This window comes from Aspergillus karnatakaensis (assembly GCF_047715665.1).
Source record: "Aspergillus karnatakaensis strain CBS 102800 unplaced genomic scaffold BJY04scaffold_81, whole genome shotgun sequence".
In the NCBI taxonomy this organism is placed as follows: Eukaryota; Fungi; Ascomycota; class Eurotiomycetes; order Eurotiales; family Aspergillaceae; genus Aspergillus; species Aspergillus karnatakaensis.
The window spans coordinates 98,007-117,749 of NW_027395793.1; the positions used below are offsets into that span (position 1 = coordinate 98,007).

General features: G+C 50.5%; 6 protein-coding genes across 6 annotated transcripts; 4 read left to right on the forward strand and 2 right to left on the reverse strand.

Moving 5' to 3' along the window:
- Positions 1–914: 914 nt before the first annotated feature.
- BJY04DRAFT_223978 (glycosyltransferase family 2 protein) lies at positions 915–2,698 on the forward strand (the record flags this gene model as incomplete). Its single annotated transcript, XM_073717830.1, has 4 exons — positions 915–952; positions 1,026–1,895; positions 1,958–2,249; positions 2,531–2,698. 4 exons carry the CDS (start codon positions 915–917, stop codon positions 2,696–2,698), a joined length of 1,368 nt encoding a protein of 455 aa, XP_073565336.1.
- An 852-nt stretch (positions 2,699–3,550) lies between these two features.
- BJY04DRAFT_163565 (ATP synthase complex assembly protein ATP12) lies at positions 3,551–4,959 on the forward strand. The gene is made up of 2 exons (XM_073709082.1): positions 3,551–3,926; positions 3,991–4,959. Exons 1-2 carry the CDS (start codon positions 3,605–3,607, stop codon positions 4,779–4,781), a joined length of 1,113 nt encoding a protein of 370 aa, XP_073565337.1. The 5' UTR covers positions 3,551–3,604; the 3' UTR covers positions 4,782–4,959.
- An 866-nt stretch (positions 4,960–5,825) lies between these two features.
- On the forward strand, positions 5,826–11,341 carry BJY04DRAFT_211268 (Oxysterol-binding protein-domain-containing protein; the record flags this gene model as incomplete). Its single annotated transcript, XM_073714379.1, has 7 exons — positions 5,826–6,759; positions 6,824–8,199; positions 8,249–8,602; positions 8,659–9,410; positions 9,678–10,534; positions 10,594–11,251; positions 11,314–11,341. The coding sequence occupies 7 exons, from the start codon at positions 5,826–5,828 to the stop codon at positions 11,339–11,341; spliced, it is 4,959 nt and encodes a 1,652-aa protein (XP_073565338.1).
- Positions 11,342–11,588: 247 nt separating this feature from the next.
- Positions 11,589–12,780, reverse strand: BJY04DRAFT_223982 (NAD(P)-dependent alcohol dehydrogenase; the record flags this gene model as incomplete). The annotated part of the gene is made up of 3 exons (XM_073717831.1): positions 11,589–12,521; positions 12,571–12,693; positions 12,754–12,780. The coding sequence occupies 3 exons, from the start codon at positions 12,778–12,780 to the stop codon at positions 11,589–11,591; spliced, it is 1,083 nt and encodes a 360-aa protein (XP_073565339.1).
- A 406-nt stretch (positions 12,781–13,186) lies between these two features.
- Positions 13,187–15,825, forward strand: BJY04DRAFT_163599 (FAD-binding oxidoreductase). The gene is made up of 4 exons (XM_073709083.1): positions 13,187–13,823; positions 13,899–15,173; positions 15,236–15,411; positions 15,485–15,825. The coding sequence occupies exons 1-4, from the start codon at positions 13,559–13,561 to the stop codon at positions 15,575–15,577; spliced, it is 1,809 nt and encodes a 602-aa protein (XP_073565340.1). The 5' UTR covers positions 13,187–13,558; the 3' UTR covers positions 15,578–15,825.
- BJY04DRAFT_211272 (Het-C domain-containing protein) lies at positions 15,708–18,650 on the reverse strand (the record flags this gene model as incomplete). The annotated part of the gene is made up of 4 exons (XM_073714380.1): positions 15,708–16,017; positions 16,078–18,040; positions 18,099–18,271; positions 18,319–18,650. 4 exons carry the CDS (start codon positions 18,648–18,650, stop codon positions 15,708–15,710), a joined length of 2,778 nt encoding a protein of 925 aa, XP_073565341.1.
- Between the last annotated feature and the right edge of the window lie 1,093 nt (positions 18,651–19,743).

The following is a 19,743-nucleotide window of genomic DNA, read 5'->3' on the forward strand; positions in this document are numbered from 1 at the left end:
AGCGTCGTCGGAGGCAGTAACCCACTGTAGGGAGTCAACTCCCAGCCTAGCTCCTGCCAGAGGACCTAGCGGCGTCTCGAAGGCTTCAAGTAGTGCCATCGTCATCCACCATTCCCACTCACGATCCCCACTCGCTAGTCCGTTTCGCTGCATAGCGGTTGCATGGGCCGCCGCCAATCCCTTCTCCACTCGCGCTCTCCTCCATCAATTTCATCTAGATCCAGGGTCTGACGCACGAGGCAAAAATACACCTGCATGACACTCAAAATGACAAAGGAACTGGAGCCCTTGAGGAACCTTTTGCATTTCTTGTTTCAGGATTGGCTCAATGGTTCGCATGGATACCACTCTTGAACATGTGCCAGCCTGCCAGTACCAGCCCTGTCTTGCCCTCGAGCTCCTCTCGCGACAATTAAAAAGTCTCCAATGTTGCTGTCAGACTGACAACTTTTTTCCTCCTCTCTTCTACGTTATTTTGGAGGCAATTCACTTCCAGGCATCTGGAAGTTGTTCATGAGGAGTGTTCCTCCCCTAGACATTCGTTTACTTCCTCCATATCTTATCTTGAAATCTTTCATTCTTTTGGCTCCTCTTGTCTGCGGCTTCGGACAAGCGCCTTTCCGTCCTTGCTTTTCTCTGAGCCTGCTCGGAACATCCTCTACAGTGATCAATTGACCTGAGGGTATAGGGCCCGAGAGACTTCTCCCTGCCTTCGTTCATCATTCTGCATATTGAGCTCTGTGACTGTCGTCCACAGTCCAATGTGCGTCAAGGCTTGCAGCTAAGATCAAGGTATATCAGGAAAACAAAAGAGACCAGACGAGAACCAAAGGAATAAGGACAAGATCAGAGATCATAGCACTCTCTGTGTTGCGGAAAAGAAGGAACTTGGTTAATTCTTCTAAGTCCTAATAATGCACATAACGTATATGCGAGCGTTTATCGCTCTTTTGTTAGTGCTTCTCCACCGTACATCTTTTCCTTTGCAACAAGTGCCTTTGGCTGACTCTCTATACCTCATACAGCTTCTATCGGTACTTCCGCCTTGTTGTGAACCTGGTTTCCTTCTGGACATTCAAGCCAATTCCTCCCCCCGAGAACCCAAAATTGACTGCTCAGGATGTGACGGTTATCATCCCTACACTGGATGGTTGTGGAGAGGAATTGGAGAGAACAATTGAAACTATACTTACAAACCGTCCCTTTGAGCTCCTTCTCGTTACTATCGAGGCAAATAGAAAGAAGGCTGAAGAGATGCTGAGCCGTATGCCTGCTTCTAAATCCACGATCCGGCTGTTTACTGTCACACACCCCAATAAACGCCGCCAAATGACTAGAGCCATCCCCGAGGTTCGCACTGCAATTACAGTATTCGCCGATGACGACGTGATCTGGCCTCCAAAGGTTCTTACCTGGATGCTCGCTCCTTTTGAGAAAGACGACCAATATGGAGGCGTAGTAACCTGCCAACGACTTCGCCGTGCTGCCTCACCTACCTTGCAACAGCGTGTTTGGGGTTTCTTGGGCGCTCTTTACCTGGAACGAAGGAACTTTGACTGCGCCGCTACCACTCACATCGACGGAGGGCTTCCCTGTATGTCTGGCCGAACTGTCGCCTATAAAACCAGTATTCTGCAAGACGATGCGTTCACCTATGCCTTCACCAACGAAGGATGGTGGTTTGGAAAGTACCAGTTGAATGCTGACGACGACAACTTTATCACTCGATGGATGGTCTCTCACGGGTGGGAAACCTTCATGCAATATCATCCTGAGGCCGAAGTCCAAACGACGTTGGAGGATAATCCGATCTTCTTGAAGCAGTGTGCAAGATGGTCCCGAAGTAATTGGAGAAGTAACCTCACAAGTATGTTCGATGAGGGCCATATCTGGTAGTAAGTTCTTTTTACTCTGCATTCTTCACCTTGACGACTAATGATTTTGATTGCAACAATAGTCGCCAACTCTGGAGTGCTTATGCAGTTCATATGACAACGCTCTCGCCCCCTGCCCTGCTCGGTGACCTGGGTCTCATCTTTCTCTGTCACAAGGCTACCGTCTCATGGGATGAACGCTCCCACATATTCGCAATGACATTCCTCGCTTCCTGGATGTTTGTCAGCAAATGGATCAAACTTTTGGGACATTACGTGCGCTTCCCCGTCGATTGGGTGTTTCTTCCCGTGTCTATTCTCTTCGGTTATTTCCATGGGGCGATCAAGATGTATGCTGTTCTGACACTAAGTGCGGTACGTGAAAGCTCTCCTTGTCTCCAAACCTTCCTCTCTTGCCTGTCCTTGGCGCACAGTCTGTGGTGCCCCGAGCAACCATTAAAGAAAGCTCCATATGCACCTGGCCTTTTTCACCTACCCTTGCAATACCCACAGACCTCTTTGCATGACTTACGAGTCCGTTCACTCGTCCTCCTTCCACCCCACCAACATTTTGGCACGTCTCCATTATTAGTCCCATTTCTGGAGCATCGCCCATTCACACGAAGCTCCCGTGGCTTTACTGACTGTCCTTGCAGACTACATGGGGCAGTCGAGAAGGTGCCGATGAATTCGATGCAGAGCGTATGAAGAAACGACCAGACGCCGACCCTCTGAAGAAGCCTTACTATCACAAATTCAAGCTGAACGGCAACGAATTCCACCATCGACTAGTGCCCAGTGTAACCTCGGCCGATATATCCTAAGCCAACAACTGCACACGGCTGCCCCGCATCCAGTGCAGAAACGGCGCTAAAAGCGCCAGCGCTATCGTTGGATGGTCTTTGATACTTACAAAGAAAACGCTTATCACCATATATTCCGAGATCTATAAAACGGCCTTAGACACGGATTATGCCGCCTTAATCGGAAACTCTCGACAGATGTATTATCAGTCCCTACCTTTGTGAAAAACCGCCTGCGCAGCTTTTCGCCAGTCGGCTGAACGCGCACTCACTCCGAATCGGCCAAGCCCTTCGATTCCTATTTTTCCACGCAGCACCCTTTTTTCTAAGTTCTCTTTCCTGTAAATTATAAAAGCGTGGGCCGGCTCTCGTCGCTTCATCTTTCGAATCTTGTTATCTCAAAAAAAAATTGCTGTATGTTTGTTACTTCTTCTGTTGAAACTTAGATCGACAATTGGGAGGCACTCGTCATTTTTCTGTCTGCTTTACTTTAGTTTTTCGTCTTGACTTTCAGTTGCAGGAGTAATAACTAATGGATCCTGAACTCGAGCTTTTCTCAAATGAGGCTCTGTGCTGTCGTATAAGTTCGATGTAGGCTACATACATAGGTAGGGTCTGCCCATGAATACTGCGCTTGGAGTTATCATCCCTAAAGCGCAGTTGATTTGAGGTCACTTTAGTTTCACCTCTTTGAAGCGGAGAAGGCCAAAGAGCCTTGGGTATTTGAAGCTATGCGCTGAGAAACGATGAGAGATGTAAACAGGTCAAAACTTCTGCCAGAGAAAGAACCGCGCCTAGTTAACTATTGATGTGGGGACCATAATCACCTAGAGTGTGGCGCCTGTGGCGAATGCCCGGATACACCTCGGAAAACAATTCAGACGGATCACTCCTCTCTCTTTGGTCTTGTCGCCTTGATCTTCCAGGATGACAAGGAAGGTGGTAACGGCGTTTTTTCGAGCCTCCGCGGGTCGTCCGCGGCAAACACAATTAATTGCGACGCGATACAGCCTCCCACGATTACGCACTCTCGCTTCAAGTACACTCAAAGCCGCTGTTGCGCATCCGATTACCGCCCACGGCCCTCCCCCAGAAGCCCCTTCACCGTCACCCGGGTTTGAGCGTCCAGCACAGCAAGAGAAGGGCGACAAAAATGTACACAGCAGCGAGTTAAAGTCACGTCCATTGAAAAAGCCTACAGTTTTGAAGAAGCGTTTTTGGAGGAATGTCGATGTTCAAAAGAGCCAGGGTACGGGTGTTTTACCTCCGCTGTCTACCCCTGTTGTCGAGACTAATTTTTGGCTTTTATATAGACGAATACCAAGTCCTTCTAGACAAGCGGCCAGTTCGAACTCCTACAAAAAGTGTCTTGTCGGTACCGCCCACCAAACCATACCTTGCACATGCTATTGCTCTGGAATGGGACGTTATGAACAGCGCCCAGCAAGCGCTGAAGAACCACATGATCCCCTTGACGTCTCTCACCGCGCGTGCGACGGATATCTCACAGGAAGATACTGCAGGAGAGAGCATGGCCAGAACATCAATTGTGAAGCTTGCGATGAGCTATCTGGATACTGATACTTTACTTTGCTGGGAGCCTGAGAAAGAGGAGCATGCCCTAGAGGTTGACGAGACCGGTCAAAAGCGAGAGTCACTCAGGGAAGCACAAGTGAGAATTGCGCAGGATGTCATCGCCTTCCTCAGCACGAAGGTCTGGCCGGGGATTGACATTGTGCCAGTTCTGGATACAAACAGTATCTTTCCGGCGTCCCAGTCTCAAGCTACGAAAGATATCATCCGGCAATGGGTTCAAGGATTGGATGCTCATGATCTAGCTGCCCTTGAAAGAGGTATACTTGCATCGAAGAGTTTGTTAGTTGCTGTCAGACTGGTGACCGAGTGGAGCGAGAACTTTCGCCATCTGCAACGGCCGGAGCAAAAGAAGTTCGGAATTGAGGAGGCAGCCGAAGCATCCAGCCTCGAAGTTATGTGGCAAACCCAGCAATGGGGCGAGGTTGAGGACACCCATGATGTTAACAAGGAAGACCTGAGGCGACAGCTTGGAAGTGTAATCATTCTGGTAAGCGGGGAGTCAAAGTGAACTTTGAGTCATCCTGTTCCTGGAAAAGTATTCTATTGTGCCTGCAGATTTGTACATTATTAGATATCATCTTTGCTTAAGAGATCCGAGGTTTGAAGTACGCATACGGAGCAGATACGGAGTACGGAGCTACTGCGCCATAACACTTGCAAGCAACATCAAATTCATTTAGCGGACCATATTGCCGTTTCTGGGTAATAGGTGCTTGCTGCCTAATTAGATTTTCTAATATCTCGCCATCCACCAAGCACGGGTATTCGATATGGAAGGTTCATCTGGTTGAGAAAAGCCGCCAAGGCGCCACGAGCGTCTGGGAGATCAACGCTCTCTTCATCATCGGTTTCTAGCTCCTTTTTCACCCCTCAACCATCCCTTACCAATATCTCGTTCGGAATTATTTTCTTTATTTCGAGCCAAACCTCGTCGAGCTTTACCCTACCTATGCATATTTAGTGTCGAGGAGAGATGGCGGAAAAGGCCGAAGGGTAAGTGCTACCACCAATACCAGCATCTCTCTTTGGTTCCATGGGACGTGGTTGGCGATGTCAAATCCAATGTTTGGGAGCAGAAGAATGTCTGCAGTCCATGAGAAGGCCCATCAATCGTCAGTCGGATCTTCGCCCCCGTTGGATAAGCAGAATGCTGCCAGAAACCCCACGGCTCCATTGAGAGTGGTCGCTCGCCGAGAGAACAGGGGACCTCAAGTGACGACATTACTAACGTACCCCGCCTTGATATTACAGGCACAAACGCTCCAAGAGTGCTTTAGCACTGGCGATCCTACATCGCGACAAGTCAAAGGACAACCACGAAGAGGTCGGTGGTCGCGACAACGGCTCACCCGACTCTGTCACATTGTCTCCAGTCAACAATAGCAGCAACCTGTCTATTTCCGGCGTCTCCACGCACCGAAGCTCTAGTTTCCGAAGATCACGCCCAGAGACAAACCCTCCCGCTATGCCAGAGTCAGCTTCCGATCCTACTGGACTTGGCCATGGCGACAACATTGAGAAGTTGCCCACAGTGAACCCGACAGGCGGAGCCATGTCCCTCGAACAGTCCGTGCGAACGTTCCGTCTTTTCGAGGTCCTACGAAGCGGTGATACGACAGCGATATCAAAAGCTATTAAGGAAAGCAAGGATCCGCAGGGGGCGAATGGTCTGTCGGGCACCACAATTCTCCATCTAGCAATTCAATGTGCAGAGCCCCAAGTGGTGGAATACGTGCTATCAGCTGGAGACGAAATTGACATCAATGCGCGCGATCGGGATGGCAATACACCTCTTCATCTTGCCGCACAACTCGGTCGTGGCCCTGTTGTTCGTGAGTTACTGGGCCGGTCCTCAATCAACGATTCGGTCGTCAACTACCGAGGGCAAACAGCGCTTGAAGCTTCGCGTACACCTGAAATCTTCCAACAATTACAACTTGCTCGCTCACTTTTCATAGACAGCAAGGCACAGGAGATGCAGTCTCTGATTGCGCAAGGTGAATACGATAAATTAGAAAAGTTGCTGGAGGAACCTCGTGTGGAAGGTATTCTAGATGTGAATGCTCTGGACCTTGTGACGGACCCTACTACACTCCATTCTGGTGGTACTCTTCTTCATGAAGGCGCTAGAAAGAAGGATACAAAGCTTATCCAGATCCTTTTGATGCACGGGGCTGATCCCTTCCGCCGCGATAAGAAGGGTAAGCTGCCGCAGGATGTAACCAAGGACGACAAAACACGGGCCATCGTCAAGAGATCCCCTGCAGCCGTCATGGCTCAACGGGGTATTCAGGAGAAGGCAATCCTAGGAACCAGCTCTGGTCAGGGCGTATCCGGGCGACCGGGAGCCGGCGAAGCCTCATTCGGCGGGAAGGATTCCCGGGAGATGAAAGGCTACCTGAAGAAATGGACAAACTATACAAGTGGTTACAAGTTGCGCTGGTTCGTTCTCGAAGATGGCGTTCTGAGTTATTACAAGCATCAAGGTAAGCGATCCAAGCCCCTTGCGAGTTCCGTTGGCTTTTATTCGTCGTGCTCACAGTATCCTAGATGATGCGGGATCTGCCTGCCGTGGTGCAATCAACATGAAAATTGCAAGACTTAACATGGATTCCCAAGATAAAACGCGTTTTGAAATTCATGGAAAGTCTTCCGTCAAGTACCATCTCAAGGCAAATCATGTTGTGGAGGCTAAGCGCTGGTTTTGGACCCTGAACAATGCCATTCAATACTCAAAAGATGAGGCCAAGGAGGAAGAGAAGCGTCAGACGAAGCATGCGGAAGTCCTTCGTCAAGCGAAAATCGATCAGATTGAGGGTCGACCGAGCGAGAACCTATCCGAATCTCCTAGTCACAAATCGAATGGTAAGGGTTTGGCTCCCATGTCTCTGGGCGTTCCAAGCAGCAGCGGCACGAAACTCAGCACATATACATCTCGCACTACGCTCGATGGTGTGCCCGCCGATGACGAAGGCTCGCTGTATGGCTCTCTGGAGCAAGGTCCTCAAAATGATATCAACCGGGTGGCCAGCCATGTCACTACTGCCCCTGACCTAGAGGGCGATGAGGATGATTACGTTGATTACGCCTCAAGCCGCGAGACGCCACCTACCGACAAAGATGCTATGAATATCACTGCACAGTCTGCGAAGCTTCAACTTGAGATACTCGCCAATGTCGCTTCTTCTTTACAGGCGGAGAAGTCGAACAATCCTGCCACAATTCTCTCGGATCCGGCAATTGATCAAGCTTTGACTGCATATGAGGGCGCTGTAAGCAGCTTGAAGGATCTAGTCCAGAATCTTCTGAAAATATCTCGGGATCGAGACTCATATTGGCAATATCGACTCAACCGCGAAGCGTACCTTCGTAAGATGTGGGAAGAGAGCATGGCACGGATTGCACAGGAGCATGAAGAGTTGCAGTCTCGAATGGGCGAATCGGAAGAGAAAAGGCGTCGCACTAAGCGAGCCCTCAAAGAGGCTTTGGAAGGCACATCAACAAGCATTAGCCGTGCAGCTGTTAAGGCCGCTCATAATGAAGCGGGTGTCGGGGATGAGGGAGACACAAAAACCAAGGCTCCTGATACATTACAGGAATCAAGCAATCTCGGTGAACACGAATCTGAGCGGCCAGTTCTACGCCGTAAGAAATCCGCTTTATCTCAAATCAGCAGTCTCTACAATTCCGAATCGGATGATGACGACGAGGAAGAGTTCTTCGATGCCATCGATGCAGGGGAGATTGAGGTGGTGGATCGTACAGCTCCAGAAGCAAACGTAGAAGAAGAGGCGGCTCCGGGAGAAACCACTGAGCTTCGTGCGGTGCGACGCACTGAGATAACGCCGTCGTTCAAGGGATACGAAGAACCCATTAGAGAGCGGCTCAAGATGGATTACGACAATCGCCCGAAGATTTCCCTTTGGGTAAGTAATATGCTTGTCTCTACCTATTCCTGGCTAATACTCTTTCAAGGGCATCTTAAAATCTATGATCGGCAAGGACATGACGAAAATGACACTTCCAGTCTCCTTCAACGAGCCTACCTCACTGCTACAGCGGGTCGCAGAAGATTTGGAGTATACAGATCTTCTTGACATTGCCGCTGATCAAAGCGATTCAATGGAGCGTCTAGTGTATGTTGCCGCCTATGCTGCCAGTGAATATGCTTCTACCATCGGGCGTGTTGCCAAACCATTCAATCCTCTCTTGGGCGAGACTTTCGAATATGTTCGACCAGATAAGGGCTACAGGTTTTTCGTCGAGCAAGTCAGCCACCATCCGCCTATTGGAGTTGCCCTAGCCGAATCACCGAAGTGGGATTACTGGGTAAGTTCCCTCTTAGTACTATCACGTACACTTTTAATCAGTCTAACTTCGCACAGGGTGAATCCTCGCTCAAGTCCAAGTTTTATGGGAAATCTTTCGACATTAACCTTCTTGGAACATGGTTTCTGAAGTTGCGTCCTGCATCAGGAGGCGAAGAGCTGTACACTTGGAAGAAGGTCACATCTTCAGTCATCGGCATCATTACTGGTAATCCCACAGTTGATAATTACGGCTTAATGGAGATCAAAAATTGGACAACTGGCGAGGTGTGCTATCTCGATTTCAAGCCTCGGGGCTGGAAGGCCTCGTCGGCGTACCAGGTTTCGGGCAAGGTTGTTGATAAGGACGGTTCTCCTAGATGGAGTATTGGCGGCCGGTGGAACGACAAGATATATGCCCGCCATACTCCAGGTTTTGAAGCACCTGTATCGGGAACAGACCCAGAGTCAGCCAAGACAATTCTAGTTTGGCAAGCTCACCCGCGTCCGACTGGGATCCCTTTCAACTTGACACCCTTTGTCATTACTCTCAATGCACTCACCGACAGCCTCCGACCACAACTCCCTCCAACAGATACACGTTTGCGACCCGATCAGCGCGCTATGGAAGAGGGAGAATACGATCTCGCGGCAGACGAGAAGCACCGGGTTGAGGAGAAGCAGCGTGCTAAGCGACGAGAAAGAGAGGCCAATGGCGAGGAATATCAGCCCAAATGGTTCAGTAAGGATAAGTGCTCGGTCACCGGAGAAGAGTATTGGTCGCATACTGGTGACTACTGGGGTTGCCGGGCACAGCAGGATTGGAGCAAGTGCGAAGATATCTTTTGAACCCCGGGCGAGCACACTATGAGATGGAGCGAAAGCTGGATAGATTGCGATTATGTGAATAATTATCGAGGATACATATGATTAGCAGTATTAGTAAATACAATCAAGCGTCTTGTACAAGACATCATATTTTTGGAGCTCTATAGCCGTCACGTGTTAGCCGAGACTGCGGGCTAGTTCCGGCCAAAATAAGATTGGGAGCTGTCTCCTCATACGATTGACACCCTCAACTCCTCCACCTCAACCAGAGCAATGACCAGGGAATTTACCTGCGGGCGCTGTCTGCAGGCCATTCGAAGAGGCATTGCATCCTCAAGGTCTCCGCTCCATTCACCCAATGTCGCAACATCCCGGCGTAATTACAGGTCGTCTGCTACCTTGACACGGGAAGGACCTCGAGGCAATAGCTTTCTATCAACTAGCAATCCCGTGCTCACAGCCAAACGTACTCCGTCGCTCAACTTATCACTTCCATCCGTTATACAGAAAGCCACCTCCGCAACATCCAGTGCGTCTAGCGGCGCCCGGGCTCTGTTGAAACCGGATAACCTATTCCACAAATTCTCCGAATCACCATCGCCAGAGATCCGAAAGCGGGCGGCCTTCATCAAGCAGAATGCCTTCTGCCCTCACCCTAGCCATCAGCAGACGCGCTTTCCGGTCTCCCCGCATGACCCGGAATCGCGCAAAAGCCCCTCTAACGAGAGCTCCCCCCCGGCTCATTCCCACTTCGAGTGCCCCGATTGCGGTATCCCGGTTTATTGCTCTGAGGAGCACTGGATGGATGATTTCGAAGCCCATTTGGAAGTCTGCGAGACCTTAAGACAGATCAATGAGGATGACCATGACCTGCGTTCCGGGCGATTCTTTCCGGAATTTGCGTATCCTGGCCTGCAGGACGAGAACTTTGTTATTAACATGACGAATTGGGATACATTCATGTATACAAGAGAGTTTGATGCGATCAATGACGATCGAAGCATGCGCCAGGTGACGCGGATGCTCACCTACCCGCTAACGATCGGAAGTGTACTGCACGAGTTGAGCCCATACAGTATCCGGAAGGATAACAGACTAACAGCTGAGGGTCTCAAGAGTGTGAGCGGTAAGTTTGCTAGCTACTATCCTCATTGGAACCTGCGCAATTCTAACCTATCGCACTAGCCCTCCGTTACTCTCTACACCCACCAAGGACCGGAGAAGGTGTTGATATCCAGGGTCTGCGCGTCAAGGCCCCTCCAGTCCGAATTTTCATTCTAGGCGCCCGTGCAGAGTCCTCTCTCCCTCGCGACGTATGGCTTCAGCTCAGCCATATCTTCCCTCGATCCCTCATCAACCTTATCTTCATCGGGCCCGAGTCAATGGCAAACCGCGACGAAGAGTTCCCTCTCCCCGAACGTACGCCTGAAAATCCCTTTGGCGGAATCGTCGAAGACCGGTTAGGCGGCCAGATGAAAATTACCACTTACGTCGACTATTTCCACACCATGTACAAGGCTCAGTACTTCCAGCCGTTCGACCCTTATCTGGACTGCGTTGTGCTCTTCCATCCTGGTCTCGGGCACCCGGCTAGCTCTCACGAGTGGGAGGAGACGCTACCACTTCTTCTTGAGACAAAGGTTCCTATTATTACTACTGGATATACACAGTGGGATATGGAGAGAGATATCAACTGGGTGCGTGAGAAGTGTGCTGGGGAGTTTGACATGCTCCTTGAGCCGGGTGAGAACATCTTCCGGAGTTTGCGGTGGGATCTTAACGATATGGATCCGCATGATGTCTCTTGCGGTAACTGGGGGTTGTGGGCATTTAGGGGGAAAAGGTATGTTTTACGGTCTATATCCCAACCACGTGGCTACGCGTTAATAGCTAAAATTTCTCTAGATACGAGGCCATGTACAAAGACTCATGAATGTGTGCTCGAGGCCGAAAGAAACGCCTTGTACTCGTGTACTGTCTCCCTTTTCTGTACGTATAGTATAATTTACTTCATATTGCTTGTTATCTCATTTCACGGCCCATCCTTAGGGCTGTAGGGAGCGTATATGCTCTCAACACAGTAGGATATCATCAATCATCAATCACCTCACTTTTGACCCACGAACATACGCAGACCCCCTAAAACACCAACCACCTAAACTATATGGCTAGCTATTCATTTAAACGGTTTGATCCGGACCGGCAATAAGTGTCTTGATGCCCTTGCCAAGTTTGACGTCCTTGAACGCCTGCTCTGCGTCTTCGAATTTCACAGTGCCCGAGATCAACTGCTTCACATCGATCCGACCCGAAGCCACAAGTTGAACTGCGAGCTTATAGTCGCCGCTACCGTAGCGGAAGCTACCTTTCAGGTTTAACTCTTTCGTGCAAGCGGCCATGATGGGGAAGTTCATCTCGCTACGGCCCATACCACCCTGCACGTATGTGCCGCCAGGGCGGAGGACGTGGATACCGGTGTGGACAGATGGCTCGACGCCAGATGCGTCAATGGCGACGTCTGCGCCGCGACCTAGGCTATTCTCTTCGATCAGGCGTGCAGCGTTCTCCACTGCAGAAACCTTGGCCGGCTCGAATATAGCTGTAGCGGCGAACTTCTTTGCGAACTCCAACCTTGACTTTTGGATGTCTACAGCAACAATTGTGGTCGCACCGAAAGCTTTGGCCACTGCGCAGCACAGAAGGCCTACTGGGCCTGCTCCAAAGACAACAACGGTCTGACCGGGGGTCACGTTGGCTTGTCTGACAATGTGAACAGCGACACCAAGAGGCTCCATCAGTGCGCCCTCGGGCAGGCTGATGGAGTCCGGTAATTTGTAGCAAAAGTCCTCGGGGAGAACGTAGTATTTGGCGAGAGTTCCGTCGTAAGGCGGGGTAGCGGCGAAGGCCATCTTCTCGCAAAGGTTGTACTTGCCCGCCTTGCAAGGCTCGCATCGGCGACAGGGTATGCCTGGTTCCATCGCAACGCGATCCCCAACCTTGACGCTGGTGACCTCTGAGCCGACCTGGCTAATGACTCCAGAGGATTCGTGGCCGAGAACCATGGGGTCTTTGACCACGAACTGCCCGATCGCACCATGTTCCCAGTAGTGGACCTGGTGGAAGGTCAGTCAAAGGCGCCTCGGGTTGGTCGACTGCACATACATCACTGCCGCAAATGCCTGTGTATTTGACGTTCACAATAACATCGTGGGGACTCTTGAGCTCCGGCACAGGGCGGTCCTCGAACTTGACCTGATGGATTCCCTGGAGGACAAAGGAGAGATTCTGGAGAATCATTAGCGTTTCCCTTTCGGGCACAGATTGAACGATTGGATTGCTACGCACCTCCGCTGTTGTAGTCTGCGAGCTCATTATGTATGGAGTGTATAAATCGGTGATGGTGATGAAGGGAGATTTCACAATGGATCAAGGGCGAGCCCAGAAATTATATATAATATGACGTGGGGGCTTCCAGAACCTTTCGGAGGGTAATAAGAGCTTCGAGAACCCCTCCAGCCTAGAAATTTGAGCCATCTAACTGGAAGAGAATATTAACAGAGCGTCATGGGACCGGAACTTCCCCGCTATAGCCAACAGGACAGGCTGAGGGTCAACAATTGCCGGAGCTCTAACGCAGCAGCATCTGAGCATCTCTGATCATGGCGGGGGCCCGGGGCCTGTGATTCGACGAGGCGGAACAACAGCTCTGGAAATTAACCGGGCTGCCGACTAAAGGGCCCAAATGGCCCAGCCCTTGGGCTGTATTTATCCGGACTGGATGGTCCGATGGAGACAGGGAGGTCGGTGAAAGGAGGAGTGATCATGGGTCATAGGACAGTTTCAGTACGTATCTACAAGTTAGTCTGTCTTGGATCATCGCAAATCGATGTGGTCTTGGCGTGATATCTGATAGATTTCTCTGCGGTATCTACCTACCCCGGCCCGGCTCCGGCAAAGTTGATTGGAGCTCTTCTCCAAAATTCCCCTCAGCAACAATCAACGACTCCAGAGCTTCAGCATTCGTCTTGACTCCTGCTAGACACCACGAGAGGAGTATCCACTGCATAGTGGACAACCCGAGTTCGTCTGACCTACTGCATCTACACGGATCTTTTTCATTACCAGGCAATTTTCTATCAGTATCATCACGATGGTGCGGCCGAACACCAGCAAGCCTTTTCGGCCGATATTGCGTGTTCTTCAAAATCCCAGCAGTCGAACCCCGTTGCTGCACCAACGAAGAGGCTTCCAGCTCTCAAGGCCATCCCGATATGCGGATAAAAAACCGCAGCCCTTTAAGAACCAGCTGTATGAAAGCACGCAGCAGCGACTGAGGCGTGAGCGCGCAGAGCAGGAGCGCTATGCACAGTATCAAACCGAGTCTCAGGGTGGGAGGTATGCGGCTTTGATGTTCGGTATGCTAAGATCCTGCGCTCCCGCATGATTTGACATATGTAACGTATAGATGTCTTGCTAACATCGTGCTTCAGCATTGGTATTTTTCTCTACCGGAGCTTATTACCTCGGAACTCTAAAACCCGCAAGTCTTCCGACAACATCCACAACGAACGTATACGACCTTGACTCGCCTCGACATGATGTTTCAGCGTCGAACCTGCAAGCGGCATGGGCAGACTTTGTTGAGATCATAGGGAAAGAAAATGTCTCTACGGAGCACGCAGATCTGATTTCACACGCCGGCTCGGACTGGTCCTCCTACAAGAATAAGGAGGACGAGAAACCATTCATCGTCCTCTATCCGTCGACCACCGAGGAGGTTTCTCGCATCATGAAAGTCTGCCACCAACGCTTTATCCCGGTGACACCGTATTCCGGCGGAACAAGTCTGGAGGGCCACTTTGCTCCCACGAGGGGAGGAGTGTGTGTTGATTTTCGCCGCATGGATCGTATCCTGGAAATCCATAAGGGCGATCTGGATGTAGTGGTGCAGCCTGCGCTGGGATGGGAAGAATTAAATGAGACACTTGCTGACGAAGGTCTCTTTTTCCCCCCCGACCCAGGTCCCGGTGCTATGATCGGCGGCATGGTGGGTACGGGCTGCTCGGGGACAAATGCTTACAGATACGGTACCATGCGTGAATGGGTCCTATCTCTAACTGTTGTACTTGCAGACGGAACTGTAATCAAGACTAGACAACGCCCGCGCAAATCCAGCGCTGGTTACGATTTGACTCGTCTTTTTATTGGTAGCGAGGGGACTCTTGGCTTGATCACTGAAGCTACATTAAAATTAACAGTCAAGCCGAAGAGCCAGAGTGTCGCTGTTGCCAGCTTCCCATCAATTCACAGTGCAGCCCAATGTGTCACCCGGGTCGTGGAGGAAGGAATCCCCGTTGCCGGCGTTGAGATTCTTGACGATGTGCAAATGAAATGCATTAATGCAAGCGGAACTACAGCGCGGCAATGGCAGGAAGCACCTACCATATTCTTCAGGTTCACAGGGACACCCAACGGTGTCAAGGAACAGATCGGTCTGGTTCAGAAGATTGCGTCGTCGGTTAAGGCCAAATCCTTCGAATTCGCCCGTGGTGAAGAAGAGATGCGCTCACTTTGGAGTGCCCGCAAGGAGGCGCTTTGGAGTGTGATGGCGATGCGACGAGGCCCGGAGGATCACGTCTGGACAACCGATGTAGCGGTCCCCATGAGCAGGCTTCCTGATATCATTGAAGCGACAAAGGACGATATGACCAAGAGCGGATTGCTGGCCGGCATTTGCGGTCACGTTGGAGACGGTAATTTCCATGGTATGTTGTGGTATTTATGCTGATACATTTTACGCGTAAGCGTACTAACAATTCTCGAATAGCGATCATTCTATTCAACGACGCCGAGAAAAAGACCGCGGAGGGAGTCGTTCACCGCATGGTGAAGCGCGCTGTTGAAATGGAAGGCACCGTGACAGGTGAGCATGGCGTTGGCCTCATCAAGCGAGACTATCTCCAACATGAGGTTGGAGAATCAACAGTTGATACAATGCGGCGGGTAAGTTTCCTATCGGTCGTACTCCTTGCGATGCCCTATTTACTGTGCGAGCTAACACTATCACTCCCTATAGCTTAAACTGGCTTTGGACCCGCTTCGCTTGCTCAACTGTGATAAGGTTGTACGTGTTGAGGCACCGAAGTCGGGAGAGGTCAAAGAATGGTGATCCCAGGGTTTTTATTCTCATCATAGCTCTGGGGAAGTCAATTACGTGAACATTCTGTATCTACACTAGTCTGCCGTCTTGGAAAACTAAATAAAGCTATCAGCGCCAGCGACTACTATCTCCTTTCAAATTAGTACCCATAGCCTCTATCCTCGTCCTGGCGCCGACCATAGCCACCTTGCGGATGGCCACCGTAGCTCTGTCCGTATTCCTCCTGTGGAGGATACTCATCGCGGGAGCCGTACTCATCTCGAGAACCACCATAACCACCCCTGGATCCATATTGGCGAGAGCCATACTCACCTTCGGGTGTATACTCGTTCCTTGACTCATATTGGCCTGCGGTTCCATGTACGTTGCGAGAACCGTAGTTACCACTGGAGCCATATTCACCACCCGCGCCGTATCCTCGAGATTCGCCGTACCCGGATGAGTATTCCCTAGAGCTTGGTTAACGAAATTACGTCACAGGAGTAAACTGTAGATTCTGGCTGACTCACTGTCCAGGTCTGTCATCTCGGGAATACTCCGGACGCTCCTGTTGGAATGACGGGCGCTCACCACCATAACCGTAGCTTGACTGCTGAGTATATTCGGTTCTGCTGTATTCACCGCGTCTGGGGCTGTACTCCTCAGAGACTTGTTGGGTGTATCCGCGATGCCCATCGTTATAAGTATCCTCGCGACGGTTGTACTGATATTGATGCCGACCCCCCTCATCTTCAGAACCACTCTTGCGTTCATTAGAGTGGTCGCGGCTATGGTGCTTCCGGTGATGCCTGTGTCCCTTGTCATCATCCTCGGAATCTTCGCTACCCTTGGAATCCCGCCGCTCCCGACTGCGGTGCTTTCGGTGATGCTTGTGCCGTTTGTGCTCCTCATCGGACCCCTCGCTACCCTCGGACTTCCGATACTCTCGCTGGTTGTAACTCTCAGCGTAGTCTTCAGTGCGCTGGCTAGAATAGTGGTACTCTTCACGGCGTTGTTCATAACCGGGGCCGCGAGTTTCCTGTGTATAACTATATTCTCGTTCCTGTGGCCGCCGGGAGTCTCCTCCGCTTGACTCGTTAAGTAACATTGACCCGACACCACTCACAAGCCCCCCGACGAGGCCACCAAGGGCGCCTCCACCAGCGGCTTCTGCGGCGATCCTTTCGATACCACTGGCGTCCGGTTTGCGGCCCTGACCCAAGCTTTGGCCGCCTTTATGTACGGTAAGTGGTTTCCCACAGCCGTGTCCAGAGTCATGTACTCCTTCTTTATGATTCTTGCCCTCTTGAACTCCCTCGCGAGAAAGTTGCTCGCGAAGGCTCTCAAGTTCGTTTTCGGACTTGCTTTCCCACCACTCTCTAACAGTATCGAACATAACTCGGCGGATATCGCCGGCGCCATCCCTACCACCGCGGTACAAAGCGGGGTGATGAAAAACTCCGGAAACGATTCTGTCCAAAGTCCTGTCAATGTCCGCGCCCTCGTCATCCCATAGTTCCATCAGCTGCGGCACTGTCCATTTTACAACTTGGGAGGCAATGCGGCCGGCCGGCTCATTGAGAATATTTGAAAAATGATCTTTTGAAAGCATTGAATGAGTGGGATTGGTGCAATAGTCATCGTTGAAGACAACATGTTGCTGTTCTCTGCTGCTTTGAATGACTTCTGATGAACCTGTTTGGAGCTCGAGTTTCACTTGTTGGAGGATGGGAAGCACATATGGAGCAAGAATCGAGAAGACGGCAACCGTGATTTGCTCCGACACCTGCTCAAGTAGCTCCGGCAGAACTGGAATTTTTTCGATGGCCTCGTTGATAGATTTCAGTAAATCATCATGCCACTCTAGGACTGGATAGATTTGCTTTTGGACGTCATCCAAATAATTAGCCCATTCCTCCGACTCGCGGGGAGAGACATGCTGATTTCTCTCCTTCGCGTGCTGGGACTCGGCTTTGAGCTCATCCATTTTGCCAACCTTCTCATCACTGTTACCGACAAGACCTTCAGGAATCTTGTTCAACAAGTCTTGTATGAAACTGTCAGATGGCGAGTCACTTTGAGATTCGTTTATGACGCCTTCAAGTCCCTGAATTTCAGACTGCGTTGCCTTATCTGATATTTCACCAAGCACCGAATGGAAAAAGTCGACACCACCAAAAGTGCCAGTTACCAGAGGGTATACATATTCCGAGATGCCTTCAACTTCAATCTGCGTGTTACGACCAACATGAGGGAATACTGATGTTTCACCAAGTGCAATGAGACTTAGTTCCACATAATTGGAATGGGCGGCGTAATCCTCCAGGCAATGTAAGCCAGTTCCAAGGAGCCGGAGGGCTTCATGAAGATCCTCTTCGTTTCTCGATCTCGCATATCTTCGACCAAGCTGGATAGATCGTTGGAAAACCTGGCGCACCAAGCCAGCGGACGTTGCGATACCGATATGCTCATTTGCTATGTAGTTCTTCAAACCTATAAAATAGTCAGACATTGGAAAGTGTGCGCATTTTGCGGAATCTGATGTGCTAACCGGTTGCAGGATCGATGGCCAATTCGCGATCCTCGTCAACCGGGCCCCGGAGGCGACGGTCATAGTCGCGAGCGTCTTCGCCTTCAGCATACCCAAGAGGGTTATCGATATGCTCGGTCGGCTGATAGCATCCCAGGCGCTCTGTCGTAACCTCAAATTCCTTGGTGCCATACCTAAACAATGTCAATGTCGATCACAGAGGATGTAATTACCGACATACCCAAAACTCAAAAATCCAAGAACCCATAGAAGAATACGAATGGCCTCGGCACTGACATATTTCAGGGTACCAACATCAACGGCTTGACTGTAATCTCGAAGCCAGTTGCCAAAATAAACTCGTTGGACGTCGAGCTTACTGAACTTTCGACCGCCAGCGGCACGGGCCAAGAACAGGCTCAACAGGGCATCCTCGATATCGCCATGGCGCCAATTCTGGCCCTCAATCTTGGAGATTGACGCAATGTTTCCTGCGCCAAACGCATGGGCTTTTCCGGAAAAGGAGAGGAAAAGTAAGAAGAAAATGCACAAGCTTTGAAACGAAACACCCATGGCTTCGAATTGCCAAAAGGTCGATCTGAACAAGGAAAGGAGTTACAACAGCCTTTGTTTAGATCAAAAATCACTGATAACTTCGGGTAACGATAATCACCATATTTTGTAAGAAGGTTGAAGAGAGAAAAGGGTCCTTGGAAATGACAGGGGAAGATATTTTTATTATTATGGTGGATGAGACAACTGAAACACGAGGGGGAGGGGATTCAGCTGCCCCGCCATTCACTGCATAAAAGCGTGTACAAGATGGGAAGTGATGAGCATCAAGCACATCTCAACCTATGGTGGGGTGATAATGATATGCCTGTGGCTGCCACTGACTGGCTGCGCATCGTATATCTAGCGTTCGATTGGCACTTGGCAGATGCTCACCGTGGCACATACGTACATAACATGTCCGGCGGCCTAGTGCAGGTTTAGGTATTCATTTAGTGTTGTCTCCAAGACTGACAATATTGACAACAAGTCCTACCTTAAGCCAACACGGCGCCTACAGGAAGATAAATTGGAGTGAGGATAAGCAGCACTGATGCCATGGGGCAACAGGGATTCGAGCCACACATAAACCAGCCTTCAATGTTGGAACAGAACTTTACGAGTACCCTTACTGATCACTGAAAACTACTAATCACTCGGAAATCATGGCGAATGTTACTCCGTAGACCACCGGAAATGTTCAGGAATACGCAATAAACTACACTACCTCATTGAGTCTTTCGACGAAGAAAGACATTGAGACGCGATATGGATGCGGTGGCACCGAGCTCGGTTGTGGTCCTCCAGAACGGACTCAAGGAGCGGGGACCTAGTTTTGTGGCAAGTACTCCGTACATACGTATCTAGGTCCATAGGTACGGTTACCAGGCTAGGTACCTATAACCGACGAGCCTAGCGTGAAGATTAGCGGCACCGTGACCTGCCACCACTGACCAGCCCCCTCAAAAACTTACCTCGCGCCGCCGTCCACGGGGTGGTGTCGTCTCTGTCTCCGTGGACAGCGGGAGGGGATTAATAGTATTGTATAGTTCGGTTAACCGAGCAGGAAGCAGATTCTGGATCCATCTAGACTTCTATCTTCTCGCACCAGAAC